Source organism: Staurois parvus, unplaced genomic scaffold (genome assembly GCF_062004578.1).
Source record: "Staurois parvus isolate SC_StPar_1 unplaced genomic scaffold, SC_StPar_1.0 ptg000105l, whole genome shotgun sequence".
Taxonomy (NCBI): Eukaryota; Metazoa; Chordata; class Amphibia; order Anura; family Ranidae; genus Staurois; species Staurois parvus.
In genome coordinates this window covers 3,771,043-3,788,994 of record NW_028317901.1, presented here as the reverse complement: position 1 = coordinate 3,788,994, position 17,952 = coordinate 3,771,043, and the positions used below count along the sequence as shown (strand labels likewise).

The following is a 17,952-nucleotide window of genomic DNA, read 5'->3' as shown; positions in this document are numbered from 1 at the left end:
ATAAAGGAGATAGATAGACATATATATATATATATATATAAAACACCCATCCCGCCACAGGCCCCTGAACTCATAATCGGGGACCAACCTTTGCCCATTATGGTGGGCCTTGTCCTAAAGACCTTCAAGGACTTGGTCCTCCTTTTAAAATGGGTGCCACTGCCTTGGACCCGTATAGCACCCTACTGGAAGCTCCTTGGTCAAATCAAACTGCACAGGGTTCCGAAAACACAGGGTCCAGCGCCGTAAACCTGGATTACAGCCAAAACCCTGAGGATTCTTCTCCTTATCCAGCAAGGATCGGGTACCATCCATTTTGGCTAACAGCTTTTGAATGGATCAGATTGAGGTCCTTGACTCTCAGTAGAATCGTTCCAGACCTCCCAGTATGCTTCACAGAGCATATGCAACACATGTTCAGTAAACATCCACCTTACAGACACTGGTGAGTACTTCCTGTGTCGGAGGGGTTATATGGGGGTACTTCCTGTTTGATTGGTTGGCCAGTGTCCATTCACCTATAGGTGGCATATAACCCACATAGTCATTATTATGGCCTGCTCTGTGTCCCGTGATGTATGATAAAGCAATACCTGCATGTAGAATGATGTTAGGAATAGGATTGTTAGGTTCATGACTTTATCAATCACAATTATATTTACATTATGTTATGTTTTGTTGTATCCCTGATGAAAGGGGAGTTCCTTTGACTCCAGAAACGCATCTTTTAGCAACATATCAATAAATACATTTGGACTTGCTATAGGTGTTGGCCATATACATACCTCCTGAAGATTGACTGAAAAACTCCCAGAAATCGCATCATCCCATCCTGCCTTGTTGCTAGGACGTTGCTAAGGTGGCAGGATAAGATGATGCCATCTCTGGGAGTTTTTCAGTCAGGCTTCAGAAGGTATGTAAATGCCCTACACCTATAACAAGGGCATTATTCAACTTTGGTCAAATCTGCACAGTTTTTTTTTTAATCTACAGGCGCCCCTTCCTGCATAGACAGTTTGTAAAAAGAAAGATGAACTATGTCTTTAAGCTTCTGTAGTTATTGTATATTTGGCATCAATATTTGTACCTTTATTCTCTATCTATATAGTATACAGTAGTTGGTTTGTTGCTATTCTGTCGCATTCCATATGTCCCCTACACTTTGTGTGCATGTCAATATAACTTTGTTTTCTGAAATCCCAATGGCAAGTTTGAAATTCATATAATTAAAATGACATGCGGTCACAGGAAGTGCCCATGGTTTAGTCTGCAGTATTAACTATTAGAAAAAATATTTTTTTTAATGTGTGAGACAGAAAAACTTTACTTTTTTAATTTAAAGGGCATATTAGCAGCTGGCTGTATGATGCAGTCCCACGGTGATTATGATGTGGCTCTTAGCAAGTATCGTGTAGCTGCTGCCAGTGTCCCAGAGAGCTCCCCCTTGTGGAACAATATTGGCATGTGTTTTTATGGCAAGAAGAAGTATGTGGCGGTAAGACTGCTTTCCTATACTTATGCAAGGTTTTCATAGTTTTGTTAATATTACTTCCTATTATTGGATCACAAAACTAGTAAAAAAAAAAGATACGCTCCCTAAATAACTTTAGGCATACAAAATAATCTTAATTATGACTTGTTGAAATAAAAAAATGTGCCATTTTGAATGCTATTTGGATTACAATAAGGGCCGGTTCACACCAGAACGCGGTGCAGGAAAACCACGTTCCATGCGCATTTCCCATGCCACATTCAAAATGTGCTGTGTCTGCAATCTGCAGCAGGTGTCAATAATAAGTTAATGACATCCCAAATGCATGTCGCAAACGCAATGGATCACATGGTACAGAACTAGTGTTTTTTCACTGAGTACATATTTTGAGTTATAAATGTAATATTTACAATAATTTATTGTGACTTGAACATATTATATGCTTCTTTTTGCATGTAATTTTGTTTTGTCTACTGCATGCATGGTGTAGATTAGTACGTAGTTATGAAAAATGGCAGGGATGCCTGAAGTTGCTATTTTAAGTTTTGATAAAGCTATACATTTCTGTTCAGTGCGCTGTACCCCTATTGTATTATGTATGGATTATTATGGTCATGTGCTTGGACAACTACTTTTACGTGCTGGTGAGGCCTGTAACGTAAATGTAAGAGTAGAATAATTTTATCAGTAGTAGATATAGTTTAATCCCGTGTTATTAGAAATACAGTATTCCTTAATCATTCAGGGATATATGTTTTTTAATTGGCATTTGAAAGGACAGAGCAAGCTTCTAGCCTAGTGGGGACACCTAGATGCCAATAAAACTTTCCCATCAATGTAGCCAGAGATAGCCACCTTCTTGAACCTAAAAGAAGAATCCAAGCCATTTCGGCTACACAAATCAGCAGGAGACAGGCAGAAGGCTCCAAAATGCCTGTCAGTTTTGACTTATACAAACAGATCAGAGAAATCTATTTAATCTTTCATAAAACCTAAAATATTAGTTTCAGAGAGATGAAAATAATTTCTTCTGATTGGACACATTTTAGGCTAAATGTACATGTAAAGCTGTATTTGTAACCTATGTAGAATGCAGAGAAACGCAGAAAATGGTTATATGGTGCCTGATTGCGACAGCTGAACAGGGATTGGTACTGTCGCAATTGGACTGACGCGCTGGTGTTGGAAATCCTATCCCTGACCAGTGATTCGAACCATTCCTGGCCCATTCAGTTATGGGCACTTCAGAACACAGAAAGTCCTGTGGGCTGGGAGGGGAACATTCCCCAGGGTGATTGACCAAGGCCTAAAGTCCAGCCCACATCCATATTTCAATAAATTGAGGACCCTGAGAAATGGACGGTGTCATTCGTACAGAGCCGGTTCCATCTGACTGGTGAATCGCAGACTTTCTTTTGGCTTGCTCCAGTCACAGGATAAATCTTGGTAAAAGTTTTATTTCTGTTTTTATTCCCTTTTTACTTCACAGTGAATAGCCAATTGTGCATGTCTTTTTGTCTTTTCTGTAACTCTTTTTTTTTTCTTTATACATATTTTATGCAGTGCCCACTTTTGGGATATTAAATCATAAAATTAATTCTGTGTACTAAATAGGGGCTCATATTCCTGGAGAGATTGTATTGTAATGTCTATATGCTCTGTCTAAGTTCATTGTCAATCTCTATGCAATTGCACTGCGTGTTGGCAGATTGTAAAGGTTTGTGTGTGTGGACAAACTGTTGGGTGGTGCAAGCTACCGTTTGTGGACAGTGGAAGAGTGATTAACACCGGGGTTCTAGCTTGTAGGATAGCTGGAGGAATCCTAGAAGGATGCACTAATTGCTAGTGTGCACCAGATTGTATATAAGAATCATACCTGCCTGTGTGTGGTCAGACAGCTAGATTGGAGTGGAGTCTCCCTCTAGTGGTGGCCAGAGGTAGTGCGGGCTGTGAAAGGGTATCATGGCCAGTCTTGTATGCTCAATATAAGCCCTTTCTTTACCCTAAATCACAGACCACTCCCCAGTTAGTTAGTCGCCGTGGGCTTGCATTATTGTGACATGGTCCACTCTCCTAAATTTTAAAGATATAGATCAATAGATTCCTCCATCCTCACAAACAAGGTCAATGGGCAATTCAATGGAGTAATCTTACCCTTTGAAATCCACTGCTGCCAGCGGCAGATGCAGCTGCTGATCGGCAAATGTTTTCCAACACATGGATCAAAGTTTGGCTGGTCCGCGCTGAGCCAGTCAAATTTCGCTCTATCTATTATAAGCTTAACTAAAGGCTGGAAAAAAAATTGCACAGGCAGGTTCTTTATTGCAGAAGAGACATGTAATTACCTTCCTGTTTGCAGCTCTCTGCAAATTATACCCAAAGCTGTGCATGTGCTGCTCTGTTTACATTGTGAACAATGCCAGCATGCTGGGATGAATGACTCCTACATATGCGCAGAAATGACATTCTGTATCGGCCAATCAAGATCACCGTAGACTAGCTCCCAGACAAAGCCGCTGAGGAGATGCCAACGAGGGTCTTCACAAGCATTGGACTATTGGAGAATAGGTGAGTATCCTTGACTTTAGTTCTGCTTTAATAAGTCCAATTATCCAGAATCTGTGTTCTTACAATTTTCCACTGTTGTGCAATGCAAAACCCTTGTGTTCTCTTATTTCAAAGATCTCTTTGCCACTGTGTAGTCTAAATACATTAATTACATAAATCCCACACCCTATGCAAACAGAAAAACTCAACGGCACACACCTGTTCCTAGAAAGGTCATTTTCATATGCTCAAATCCTCTTCTCAATGTTGTGCAAGCAAATAAGTAATAAGTAATGGGCAGCACAGTGGCTAAATGGTTAGCACTTCCGCCTGGCAGTACTAGGGTCATTGGTTCGAATCCCAGCCACGGCACCACCTGCCTGAAGTTTGCATGTTCTCCCTGTGCCTGCGTGGGTTTCCTCCAGGTACTCCGGTTTCCTCCCACACTCCAAAGACATGCTGGTAGGTTAATTGGATCCTGTCTAAATTGGCCCTAGTATGTGTATGAATGTAAGTTAGGGACTTTAGATTGTACATCCTTTGAGGGTTAGGGACTGATGTGAATGTACAATATATATGTAAAGCGCTGCGTAAATTGACGGCGCTATATAAGTACCTATAATAAATAAGTAATTTAGACACTGTAAAATCTTCGTAAAACATTTGTTAACCATCATTTTATTACATAGCGATATACAAAATCTAGAATTGGTCAAGTAAGAGTTTCAGCAACGGTCTTCCTTTATAAGGAGATTGTCTAGCTGATAGTGCAGAGGAAATGTGCAAGTATTTCCGAGATTATCACCAACTGTAGTTTAAGTTGAGTAAGCACGTTGGAACACAGGATTTCTAGAACCAGAAAAAAGGGGCTTGGGTAACTGATAAAACCTAAGGTGCTTGGAAAGTATTGTTGTTCATGGTAGCCAATAAATATGTTGCTTCTATTTTCTTGCCTTCTGTTAGCTGCATTGTAACACTGACAGGGAAATTCTTCACCTTTATTTATTTTTTTGTTTTTTCAGATAAGTAGGCCTCCAAAAGATTTTTTTTTTTCTTTTCTGGGTCAAAGAAAAAAAGTTGCTGGGGCCACCAGTTTCAGTAAGATATCATGCTAAATTTTGATTGGTTGACTAAGAACATCAAACCCTGTGTTTCCTTTACTCAATAGCCATCCGCAGAGAAGCAAAACCTTGCTTGCAGCTCAGTGTATGAAGATTAATTCAATGTGATGCAGTGAGGGAGTTTAGTTGATGCAGCTTTCCGCTACTGATTTTTCACTCATCTGTGATTTTGATGTTGCTATTTTAGGCAATCAGCTGTCTGAAGCGCGCACTTTACTTTTCCCCATTTGATTGGCGAGTACTCTATAACCTGGGGCTGGTTCATCTGAGTATGCAGCAATATGCCTCAGCCTTTCACTTCCTTAGTGCAGCTATATCCTTACATCATGGGAATGCCACACTTTACATGTTGTTGGCAGGTGAGCAACAACTCTTGTTCAATCAGTATGTCGCCCTTTGTACCACTGTGGTACCGAGGTCAGTATCTGCTTTTATGCTTACTCTTTATATCTTCTCTGTTTTAAGTGGCACTCACATACCTTGATGATACAGAGAATGCCAAGAACTCATATCAGCAGGCTGCCAGTCTGGATCAGTGAGTGAACATTATGTCACATGTCTTGTGAAAGGATCTTAGATCTAAGATTTAATTTTTTACTGATAAGTAGAATTTATAATGGTGTTTGTTTTCATCCTGCATGGGGGTAAACTATGCCATTTACAACTGTATTTGTAAATTTTCCATTTCAGAGCATTTATAATTGTTCTTTCACTCCAAACCACCACCTTCAAAGCAAGTTAGCACCTATGCCATTTTCAGGTCTCATTCGCAACGGCACCGTCAAACTTGAATTTATATGCATTTAGAGGACATTTGGAAACACATATAAATGCACATAATGATTTTTCAATGGTGCCATTCGCACTATATATTTACCTGCATTTAGTTTAGATACGTTTAGAGAAAATAGAATTCTGTGCATCCAGGATCCAGTTAAACATTCCTAAATGCAGCTAAAAAGGCTAAACCTGCTTTAAAGCAAAACTGTCCGAACACAGGAAAAAGTGATCTGGGAGGCATAAAAGTTGTTTATGCTTTTCAGATAACTTATTATAATTTATACATTAATAAAGGACTATAGTCTCTTTTCTGTAAGGCTTCATGCTCACTTGACATTTAGCATGAGATCCCTGGGCTTTGGTGCAGATGGAAGGCACAGGGGCACCATCCAGCTCTGCTCCCTGCAACCTGTAATACTCTGAGAAGCTTCTGATACTTCTACAGACCACTCCACGTGGTGTTTACATAGAGAGTATAGTGAAATCAAACATGTTGTGATCGCAAAACAACATTTTTTGGTAACTTTTTTGTCTTGTGGTCATGTTTCCAAACGTAAAGGGCCATTGTTAAACAACCACATGCAAAAGTGCACAGTGTGGGGCCACTGATTTCCTCTGGTTCAGGATCTGAACTGCATCTTGTGCCTTCTTTGCCACCCCCTCTGCCATCTCTCACCTTCTTTTAACTTTATTCTCCTCTTCATAACATTTTCAGCCTGCCCCAAACTGGGACCTCCAGCTTTCATGCTGTCACTAGCTGCTAAGTACACTGAAGACTATGAGCAAGGTGACAGGGAGCACTTGATTGATTTTTTTTCTTTCATAGGATTATAATTTTTTTTTATGCAAACCATGGCATTATTTGCAACCATGCTGTTATTATCATTTTGACAGATATGTCTAGTTTAAATGCCATGATTTATTTAAACTGCTGTGCAACCTTTCCCCAATTTTGCATATTAAAAACTGCAAATTTTAGTGGTAGTTCATTAAAAGGACAATAGTTTTGAAGCTTCTTCTTTAAATGGATCCTTATTTGAGGAAATTAATATTGAACTTGCAACTTCCAGTTAAAGGAAAACTTCCATGAAAAAAATATTCTAACAGTATGATGTACAGAGAATGTAAAATTGTTAACACAGTCAATTTTTAGCAGAAATCCTGCTCTCTTGGTTGGGAGATATTTGACATCACCAGTCTCTGTCAACCCCAGTAAATGTAGTATAGGTCAGTGTGAGGATAAAGCTTCATACAGGCGAATACACATAAAACATAAAACTCTCCTGTGCAAATCTAGACATTTATAACAGTAGGTACAGTCTAAAAGTGTAAAGAAAGCGTGGAGAATGGCACTAGCAGCTGTGATGGGTAATTCTGATGAATTGAAAGTGGATATTATTTACTGAAAGAGTATTCAATATAAGACTCCCTTTACACATCCAATACCAAAAATAGGACATGTACCTTTTGTAAATGCACTTCATGTGTATTGGGGGTGCATTTGCATGGCGCATTAGGGTGGCATTCAGAATGAGGGTGGGGGGTAATTTTAATGGATGTGGTCGCCACTTTCCCTGCAGTCAACATGAATGGCACTGTAACACGCTGATCATGTGTTGTAGTAACATGCAGTAAAATGTATGTTTTACCATGTGTTACTGCCACACACAGATGGCAAGCTAGTCTAAAACTAAATATAAAGCTAATCTCCATATTTTTAGTGATGTTTAAAAGTTCTTTTGGATCCAGCTTGTCTAAACAAAGTATTTACTTGACTAACACATGCAGTAGCTTTCAGTGCTACAGTATCTGACCTCTGTGCATCCTCAGCCACTTATAGTATACAGTGCTGTGTTCTGGCAGCGAGATGGGGACTTCCCGTCCTGCTCCCAGATCAAAATTGAGACAGGCTGGATGCTCCTTACAAGGAGATTAGTATTCTATGAATGACGGCTGAGGTTAAATACAGTTCATACTTCTGACAGCTACTGCATTTGTTGGTAAGTAAATCGTTTGTTTGGACCAGCTTGGTCCAAATGAACTATTTAATCTTCACTAAAACATGGAGATCAACTTTAACCAAAATAAAGCAACATTAATGGCATTTACAGACTTGTCTGCGCAAAAAAGAAATCTCTCAATGTAAAACTTGCCTTTGCATGAAACTAAACTCCTGCCTACAAATAGTTTTATTTTTGCATTATCTAGACATCCGCCAGTTGCTTGATTTCTGCCATTTCTTTATATCGTGTTAATACAGCAGCACACTTCCTCTGTTTGTGAAATGGTTTTCCTTCTCTCAGGACAGACCCTCTCGTAAATCTGAACTTTTCAGTTTTGCTGTACAATCAAGGGGATAAGAAGGGGGCACTGAGCCAATACCAGGAACTAGAGCGCAAAGTCAACTGTTTGAGAGACACTGGGACAGAGTTTGATCCAGAGGTAAAAATAAAAACCTACAACATTACAATTGTGGCATAATTAGACACTAGAACCTGTTATATGACAGTAGTGGGATCTAAATATATGATGTCAGAATTAAGATGTTGGGGTTGATTTACTAAAGGCAAAAAGCTTGTAGCCTGCAGTTGCTCTAGATCTGAGGGGAAGCTCTGCTGATTTCTATCATTCAATCATGTGCAAGCAAAAATGCTTTTTTTTTATTTTCCTTACATATTTTTGGGTATTCTTCGCAAAATGAAGCTTTACCTCATTTACTAAGCACTGTAGCAACTGCCTGTAGTAAATCAACCCCATTGCTGGCTTTTTGGTCTTAAAAAGCAGATAGAATATTCAGTTTTTGTTAGGTATTTTTAATAAAACTTTTTATCTTCAGTAAAACTCATTCCCTGTTCAGTTCTGTAGCTAATCTTGTACCCACGATTGATATAAATTAATTGTTTATGTAAATGTACAGTTGAGAAAAGGTTTGTAAGAACTTTGGATGTTTCTGAATTTCTGAATGAAAGGCTCCTACATGAAGTCTAATCTTTATGAAAATCTTATTAATAAATGTTTTTGTTTCATTTTGGATTCAGTGGTAAAGGGTTAGAACCTTTGTCAGGTTTTTATTACTGTCTCTGCACCTACTGGGGATATTTCCTCTAATTTCCTGGAAAATACATTTAGTAGACTAGGGAAAAATTTGAGATTCTGACAATAATTTTTATTATCCTGCTGAGTCATGAATTAACATCACTATTTCTGATTTCTATTTCTGCAGCTTCATAGGTTCGTGTACACTCGCTGCCACAATTTAAAAAAAAATGCAGCCGTGCAGAGCTCCACCCACTCGGCCGCATCATTCATTCACAGAGTTCTGTGAATGGGAAAACTACAAGTACAGACAGCCTTTGCCACTGTCAGCTTGTGGTTCTCAATGAACTAACAGGGCACTGTTGAGCACACTAGTTAGTTCCTTGATGCTTCTTGTTAGTGTGTAACTGTATGCTCATCTGTTAGACCCTTGCATTGCACCTGCGATCTGCTGATCCAGGGTGCAATGGTTTGCAGGTTCCTAGCAAAAAAAAAAAAATAAATGCACATTTTTTTACCTGGAAAAAGAGTTTAAATTCCCCGCCCTTCCCTCCACTCCTCAGTTTTTGATTGTGTTTCCCTGCAGCAAAACATTTGGGGTTTTTTTGCAGACCTAAGGCCTGGGTCTGGAGGTCCCCCCAGGGGGGTACACAACTGAGCTGGAGAAGGCAGGCTGTAACTCACCCACTCCAAGGGTCCCAGCTGATATTGAAGCTTCCTGGGCACAGGGGAGGTGTGCCTGGCATTCCAGGTATGGGCGCCATTCCTCCCTCTTCCGGGGCAGTGGGGAAGCATGTCCAGGAGAGGACCGGGCCGCGAGGTGGCTTCTCGTGGATATGGGGACCACCGGCCAGGATGTTGAATAGCGCGGTGTGCCTCTGTAGGATGAGCAGGGCTGCAGGGGTGGAGTCCGCTGCTGGTTCTGCCAGATGTAGGTAGGAGAGCCCAGGGTGCAGGACCGGAAGTGGGTGTGAGGCTGCGGGCAAAGCCTCGCTCTCAATAGGACTTCCAGTGAGGGCGGGACTGCCACCTTAAAGATGTCGGCGCTTCCTTCCTTGTGAGGACACCCCGGGAATTACCCCTGGGAGAGTGGACCCAGCAGCCCGGCGAAGGTGATGCAGTCCCGAGGAGCCCTCCTAAGGATGAAAGGCGAGGCTGCAGCCAGTGAGAAGACCACTGGCAGTGAGTCTGACTCGGCTGATGGGGGAGAGGAGGGGGGTAAAGACCTTACCCACTCCCCTACAGGTTTACTCAGGGGGAAGGAATACATGTTAACCTGGGCCCCTGTTTATCTCTCCTTAGAGCCGTGTGTAGCTGCCCAGGAGAGAGCCCACAAGACACCTAGAGCCGCCCCTCCCCCCCCCCCCTGCTTCGAACGGTGTGGTTGTAATGATAAAATACCGCAAGACCATGCCAAACCCTTTTGCTACAAGTGTATCCACAAGTTGTCAGGGAAAGAAACCAGCAGTTATTAAGGATTTTTTTATCGGTGCAAACGGATATGTTATCCACCTTACAATCCTTCAAGACAGCCCTGATATCCAGTGAGGTGGATGCCAGGTCCTCTAGGGAATGGTCTTCTTCCCAGGAAGGAACTTGGACGGGGAAGCAGGAGGAAGAGCTAGAGGAGGCAGATGTTTTTTGTCCAAACCTCCCTGGAATTGGGGGAAGATTTGGAAGGTGCTAGTCAGGCTAGCAAGGAATCTAAACCAGGTAGACACCTTTTTGCTGTGGAAGATATGGATGGGCTCCTAAGGGCTATCTGTGCCTCGGAGGACATCCCAGAACCACCAACGCAGGTCTCAGCCCAGGGCAAGATGTATAGAGGGTTGGTGAGGCCGCAAGCTAGGGTGCTATCCGTGCAGCAAACTTTCAAACATATTGTCTTAAGAGAGTGGAAGGATCCTGAGAGAAAGGTCCTAAAATTGAAGACCTGTAAGAGGCAATACGTTTATGGGGAAGAGAGAAATTCCTGAAAAATCCCAAATTAGACGCCGTGTTATTGCAAAGTATCTAAAAAGACTGGCCTGTCCTTTGAGGACTCAGGTAACATCAGAGATCAGATAGACCGTAGGTCCGAGACGCTGTTGCGTAGACCCTGGGATGCCAGTGCTGCTACTATGGCCCCAGCCCTGGCGTTCGCCTGCATCTCTAGAAATACTGACACATAGATGCGTGATTGACCACGTCTCTCGGGGTACCAAGAAAAAAGGGGAAGCTTAGTTAGAAGAGGTGTTGGATTCCCTGGAGGTAGTTGGTAAGGCAGTAGCCTACCTAGCAGATGCTGTGGTGGAGATGGTCAGAACACCGGCTAAGACTGCAGCTCTTCTTAACTCAGCCCGGAGGGCAGTATGGGCTAAAACCTGGGAGGATGATCAGACGACAAGAGTTTGCGGTTTTCCCTTTTTTAGGGTCCTTTTCTTTTCGGCCTAGGGCTGGACCAGGTATTATCGAGGTCCACCGAAAAGGGGAAGAATTTCCCTGTCAAGGCCAAAAAGGATAAGGGGAAGAAGTTTTTTGTGCCCCCCTTAATCAGGCCCAGCAAAGATTTAGGAAGGACTCACCCAAGAAATAGGCCAACAAAGGAAGCTTCCTTTGTTCTGGCTCCAAACCCCACCAATAAGGACCCCAAATGTCATAGACCTCTAGGTGGGAGGAAGGCACATCATGAGAGTTCTAGGTCTCATGTAGCCTGTAGCCGGCCGTGGAGTGGGCACATTTTCATTCCAGGGAGCTTAAATTCTTCCTTCTATCCTCTTGAAACAGGAAAGTGGAGTCGCTGGACAAGAGGGTTTCAATCCCGGTGAGTGTAAAAACCTCGCTGGGATGGTGGCTCAAGCCCCAAAATTTGGGGTAAGGCAGACCATGAGCGCAGTGGGACACAGTTCGGGTAACCACAAACGCAAGCAAGTGGGGCTAGGGGGCTCATTTAGAGGACCAACAAGCCCGAGGCCCGTGGGAGCTACACCAAAAAGGAACCTCCTCCAATTGCAGAGAGCTGTTGGCAGTGGGTCGGGCCTTGAAGGCCTTTGCAGACAGGATCGGAGGAAAAGAAGTCCAAATTCTGTCAGACAATATGTCGAGAGTGGCATACCTGAATCACCAGGGGGGCACCAGATCCCAGAATCTCCTGAACCTAGCTCAGGAGATTCTAGGATGGGCAGAGTTCTTTCAGTGTCGGCGGTCCACATAAAGGGGTCGGTCAACATGAAAGCAGATTTTCTCAGTCAACTGTTCACCAGGGAGAGTGGGAACTCGATCACGAGGTCTTTTTTTTAGATAAGGCAGGTTTTTTGGAGCCTAGAGATAGACCTTTTTGCCTGCAGGAAAAACAGGAAGGTGAGATGGTATTTCTCACTGGCTTGGGAGCAGGGATCTGAAGGCCTGGACGCGTTAGCACAGGATTGGGATTTCGAGCTGGCATATGCATTTCCCCCTCTGCCATTGATCCCACGGATACTTCGGAAGCTGGGCTGATAAGGCTGCATACAGATCTTGCGGGTGGCCAAGAAGAGTCTGGTTTGCCACTTTGAAGAGGTGGGCTGTGGCTCCCCTGCAGCGTCTCCCAGTCAGGTGGGCTCTTCTCTCACAGGGGCCAACTCAGCACCCCAATTCGGAGTTTTTTCGGTAACGGCTTGGCTCTTGAAATGGAGATCCTTAGAAAAAGGGGGTGTTCTGAGAGTGATAGACACTCTTTTCCTCAGTAAAAAAAAAAAAGGTAACTAGAAAAATATACGCCAAGGTGTGGAAAGTGTTTTTCAGCTGGTGTCAGAAAAAAGGGGCTTCCCTTCCCACGGTTTCAGTGATCCTAGACCTTATCCAAGCTGGGGTGAATAAAGGTATTGCAGAAAGCACCCTAAAGGTGCATATGGAGGCTTGCGTCAGAATCCCTGGTTAAGAGGTTTCTGGGGGCCAGGGAGTGAGTGACCCCTGTTAAATTACATAATTTTCCAGCTTGGGATCTGACCTTAGTGTTAGAGGCTTTATCCAAGCCACCGTTTGAGCGAGTAGCACAGGTTTCTGTTAAGATTTTCCTTTTAAGTTTGCCTTCCTTTTAGCCATCACAACGGCAAGGAAAATAGGTGACCTTCAGAACCTGTCTATCAAGGAACCCTTCCTGGTGGTATTAGAGGACAAGGTAGTACTTAGACAGAATCCCTTTTATTTGCCCAAAGTGGCCTCATAGTTTCATAGGACACAGGATAAATTTCTGTCTTTCTGTCAAAACCCTAGGAATGAGAGGGAAAAGAGTTTTAATTTTTCAGATGTCAGACGGTGTTTACTGACATATTTCCATAGAATAAGTGACTTCAGGATGTCGAGTCATCTTTTGATTTTTGTTGAATGGCCCGAGGAAGGGACAGCAAGCATCTAAGCCAACTATAGCTTGATGGATCAGACAAGCCATCTCCTTAGCTTATGAGCAATCAGGGGTTTCAGTTTCCTCACACCTTAAGGCTCACTCTGTTAGAGTATTGGCGACCTCTTGGGTGGAGAGGGCCAGAGCATCAATTGACCAGATCTGCTGAGCAGCCACATGGACAAGCCAGGACACCTTTGTGAGACACTACAGGGTAGAGTTGATGTCACCTCAAGACCCGATGTTTAGCAAGAAAGTATTACAGGCAGTAGTCCCACCTTAAGGTAGGCCTGAGTTCCTTGCTTATCGTCTCAGGTGTGCCGTCCTGGAAGATGAATAGTGAAAAGTACCAGTTACACTTAGCGGTAACGGTATTTCTGGGAAATCTTCCAGGACGGCAGCCCTACTTCCAACCCATAACTGGTGTTGGTTAATTCAAGACAGATTACCTTTTGTGCACCAGGGTGCAGGGATACTCTTATATAACTGAGGAGTGGAGGGAAGGGTGGGGAATTTAAACTCTGTAAATTTTTGATTAAGTTTCCTGTCAGGTGGAGCTAGTTATCTGGAAAATTTCCCAGAAATACTGTTAATGGTAAGTGTAACTGGTACTTTTTTATTACAAAGTTGAACTTATCCTTTAAGATTATGTAACTTCTTGAATGTCCATAGCTTGGATACAAAGTTCCTCCATTGATTTTCTTCCCTGGCTGTTCACTTTTGTCTGGGTTATGAGTTGGCCCCAGTGACTTCAGCTGAAATCTTGTAATATGAAAAAAGCATTTGGGTTGATGGCTAGAGGAGCATGGCTACCACTTATCCAAATAGCTGAACTAAAAAAAAAAAAAAGCTAATACGTTTTAATTATTAAAATTATCTAGTCAACCATTTAGGGATACATGCAATATTGGTTTGGAAAGTCCCTGTTTGACCTTCAAAAACAGAGAGAAAAAAAGAATCTTGGCATACTTAAGTTTTTTGTTGCCTTTTTGTGACTCTTTAGATGGTGGACATGGCTCAGAAATTAGGGGCAGCCCTGCAGGTTGGTGAGAGTCTTGTGTGGACAAAACAGAATAAAGACCAAAAAGCTAAGCAGAAAGCAGGAGTGAAAGGACCAGGAACAGAACAGACTCCACTGGGGTCGAATCAGGCTCTGGGTAGAGCAATGTCTTCTGCTGCTGGATACAGTAAGGCAGCCCTCCCAGCAGGTGAGACAATAAAAAAATGATCTGAACCTATTATTTTCCACACCGCTAAAATCAAAATCCATAACTTACCTTTCTTTTAGGATCCAGTGCACCTGTCTCCAAACCTCCATCTCTACCATTGGAGCCCGAGGACCCTTCAAGCTCAGGTTCTGCAACAGAATTCAAGAGGGGTGCCAGCTAATTGTAATATATTTATATTTCTGCTTAGATTAGCTAAATAAGATCTCTCTATGCTTTTATAAGACAAAGCTGAGTGTAATTGATTTTAGATCTGTTACAATGTTGAATATATATATATATACAGTTGTGTCCAAAATTATTCAACCCCCACTGAAATTGAGTGTTTTGGCCAGTTTGACATTGCTTTTGATCATTCAGTCATCTTGCTTACATTTACATTAAAGAGGCACTTGTAGGTCAGACAAATATAACATAACAGTTATAATGAAATAACCACAAATGTCTTTTCTGTGCTCACAGCATTATCAGTTTTATTCAACCCCCAAGTGACATTCAATCTTAGTACTTAGTACAGCATCCTTTTACAGTTATAACAGCTTTTAAACGTGAAGCATAGCTTGACACAAGTGTCTTGCAGCGATCTACGGGTATCTTCGCCCATTCTTCATGGGCAAAGGCCTCCAGTTCAGTCACATTCTTAGGCTTGCGCACTGCAACTGCTTTCTTTAAGTCCCACCAGAGGTTCTCAATCGGATTTAAGTCTGGTGACTGCGATGGCCACTCCAAAATGTTCCAGCCTTTCCTCTGCAACCATGCTCTAGTGGACTTGGAGGTATGCTTGGGATCATTGTCCTGTTGAAAGGTCCAACGTCTCCCAAGCCTCAGGTGTGTGACGGACTGCATCACGTTTCCATCCAATATCTCCTGGTACTGAAGAGAATTCATGGTACCTTGCACACGCTGAAGCTTCCCTGTACCTGCAGAAGCAAAACAGCCCCAAAACATGATTGACCCTCCACCATGCTTCACAGTAGGCAAGGTGTTCTTTTCATCATAGGCCTTGTTCTTCCTCCTCCAAACATAGCGTTGATCCATGGGCCCAAACAGTTCTAATTTTGTTTCATCAGTCCACAGAACACTATCCCACAACTTTTGTGGTTTGTCCACATGGCTTTTGGCATACTGCAGTCGACTCTTCTTATTCTTTGGAGACAGCAAGGGGGTACGCCTGGGAGTTCTGGCACGGAGGCCTTCATTACGCAGTGTGCGTCTTATTGTCTGGGCTGAAACTTCTGTACCCACATCTGACAAATCTTTTCTCAGTTCCTCAGCAGTCACACGGGGACTTCTCTCCACTCTACGCTTCAGGTAGCGCACAGCAGTCGAAGTCAGCATCTTCTTTCTGCCACGACCAGGTAGCGTTTCAACAGTGCCCTTTGCCTTGAATTTGCGAATGATGCTTCCTAAGGTGTCTCTTGGTATGTTTAACATCTTTGCAATCTTCTTATAGCCATTGCCCTTCCTGTGAAGAGAAATCACCTCTTCTCTTGTCTTCCTGGACCATTCTCTTGCCTTCACCATGTTTGTAACCACACCAGTAAATGTCTAGAAGGAGCTGAGTATCACAGTCATTTTAAAGCTGCCTAATTGGTGCTTATTATGCTTGATTGCTGCTCGGTGACATCCACAGGTGTTTTCAATACCTGATGGAAAGCACCTGTATGAACCTCTGTTCTTCAGAGTGGTAGTCTTTAAGGGGTTGAATAATTGTGGCAATGAAGAAACCACATAAGAACCATTTACTACTGTATTACATAAACAATTGATGTCATTTTAGTTGCATTTGGGTAGTTACAACGTCCTTGTAGGATTTGATTCTGAATACAATTCCAAATGTACACTATAGTCCCTAAACCCCTTTACAGCATTGGGGGTTGAATAATTTTGGACACAACTGTATATATATATATATATATATACACACACACATACATACATGATTACACAACCTTTATAGAAGGTAGTGAGATATACATTGTATATATAAATGCAAACAATCGTTTACGTGGTATTTATGTAATTTAATAAGCATCATCAAAGCCGACCTTCTATGCCAAATGTTTTTTTGCCAGCCCCCTGCTCACAACCCCCCCCCTCCCCCCAACACAAGAGCAAGTTTTTTTTTGGGGGGGGGGGGAGGGGCAAACTGTTTACAAATAACCTCTTAAAGCCATGAGGAAAAAGGACATGGGAGGAGGAGGGGGCTGTCCAAAAGCAGACCTTCTGTTTGGCATGGAAGATCTGCTTTAAATGAATCTACTGTGTGTTGTATTAGTGGTGGCGATAATAGTTTGCCTTGCAACACCCACAATCTGTGCAGATTATATACCCAGATACAACAGAGCTTTTTAACCTGTTCTCAATATATTTATAGTAAAAAAATTAGGAAGCAAATAAACGGATTTCTTTTATTTTACATTCCGATCATTTCTACACCCTTGATTGTGTTAAAGAGAAATTGAAATGTGGAAACCGTGCCCATAAAAAGGTAGCACAGAGCAAATGGCTAGTTACCAGTGTTGACTGATCTCCCTGCAGCTGATCTTTCCCCACTACAGACTTGCCATGTCTGACTTACCTGCATTGTTTCTCTGTGTAGAGGCAGTCATCTTGGTAGAGGCAGGGCTTTGCTTCCTCATGTCAACCTCTAGCAAAGAGAACAGTGAGTAGCACAAAAGGAGCAGTGCCTTAATCTCATACAGATGATATGCAGGTATGAGGCTGTAGGCACAGAAGCACCTAAACAATCTCACATCTCAGGAAACACACTGCTATTTTTTAGCAATGCCAGACCAAAGGTACCATTTTCAGACTTCTGATTATGCGCAAACAACATTTTTATATTTTCCATATAACATACCAAATCTTCACTTTTTGCATTAAGTTCCACTTTAAGCAGATTTGTTTCGTGGCTTCCACAGTATAGGCATGCCCTAGACTTCCAGTCAGAGTTCAGTAGGTGTGGGTATAATTGTTTTCTGCCATGATGACAATGCAAACATGGATATTTTGTGTAAAGGTTGTTGTAGGTTGCTATGTTTGTCATCACTTTCCTAACAAATCCCTAACACTTTGTGAATTACCAGTTTGTAAATGCATGACCATTTTTCCTGTTGTGTATGGTTGCTGCAGCTGAGCAGTATGGGGACTGCTAATGTTTGCTTAACTCTCCTTAAGCCTTTGGCGAACACGTCTCCTTACAGAAAGCTAAGCCAAGTCAGGACTCATGTCTGAAGGAAAAGCAAACACAAAGAAGGAAAGAGCAGATCATGTGTACTTTTTAACATGTGATATACAAGAGGTGGACAAAATTATAGAAACACCAGGTAAAATAACAAAATTGTTACTGGTGGATAATGGAATCTGATACCACTCTTTATGCAAAAA

At 42.3% G+C, this 17,952-nt stretch overlaps 1 protein-coding gene and 1 pseudogene across 1 annotated transcript in view; both read left to right on the top strand.

Moving 5' to 3' along the window:
* The window catches only part of BBS4 (Bardet-Biedl syndrome 4), a 54,088-nt gene extending 37,107 nt beyond the window's left edge, over positions 1–16,981 (top strand). The window contains exons 11-16 of the mRNA XM_089671402.1: positions 1,343–1,495; positions 5,348–5,519; positions 5,626–5,695; positions 8,244–8,382; positions 14,340–14,544; positions 14,625–16,981. Coding sequence (XP_089527528.1) covers positions 1,343–1,495; positions 5,348–5,519; positions 5,626–5,695; positions 8,244–8,382; positions 14,340–14,544; positions 14,625–14,725 — 840 coding nt within the window. The 3' untranslated portion in view covers positions 14,726–16,981. The remainder of the gene's footprint in view (positions 1–1,342; positions 1,496–5,347; positions 5,520–5,625; positions 5,696–8,243; positions 8,383–14,339; positions 14,545–14,624) is intronic.
* On the top strand, positions 10,092–14,324 carry LOC149467617 (uncharacterized; annotated as a pseudogene).
* Positions 16,982–17,952: the final 971 nt, after the last annotated feature.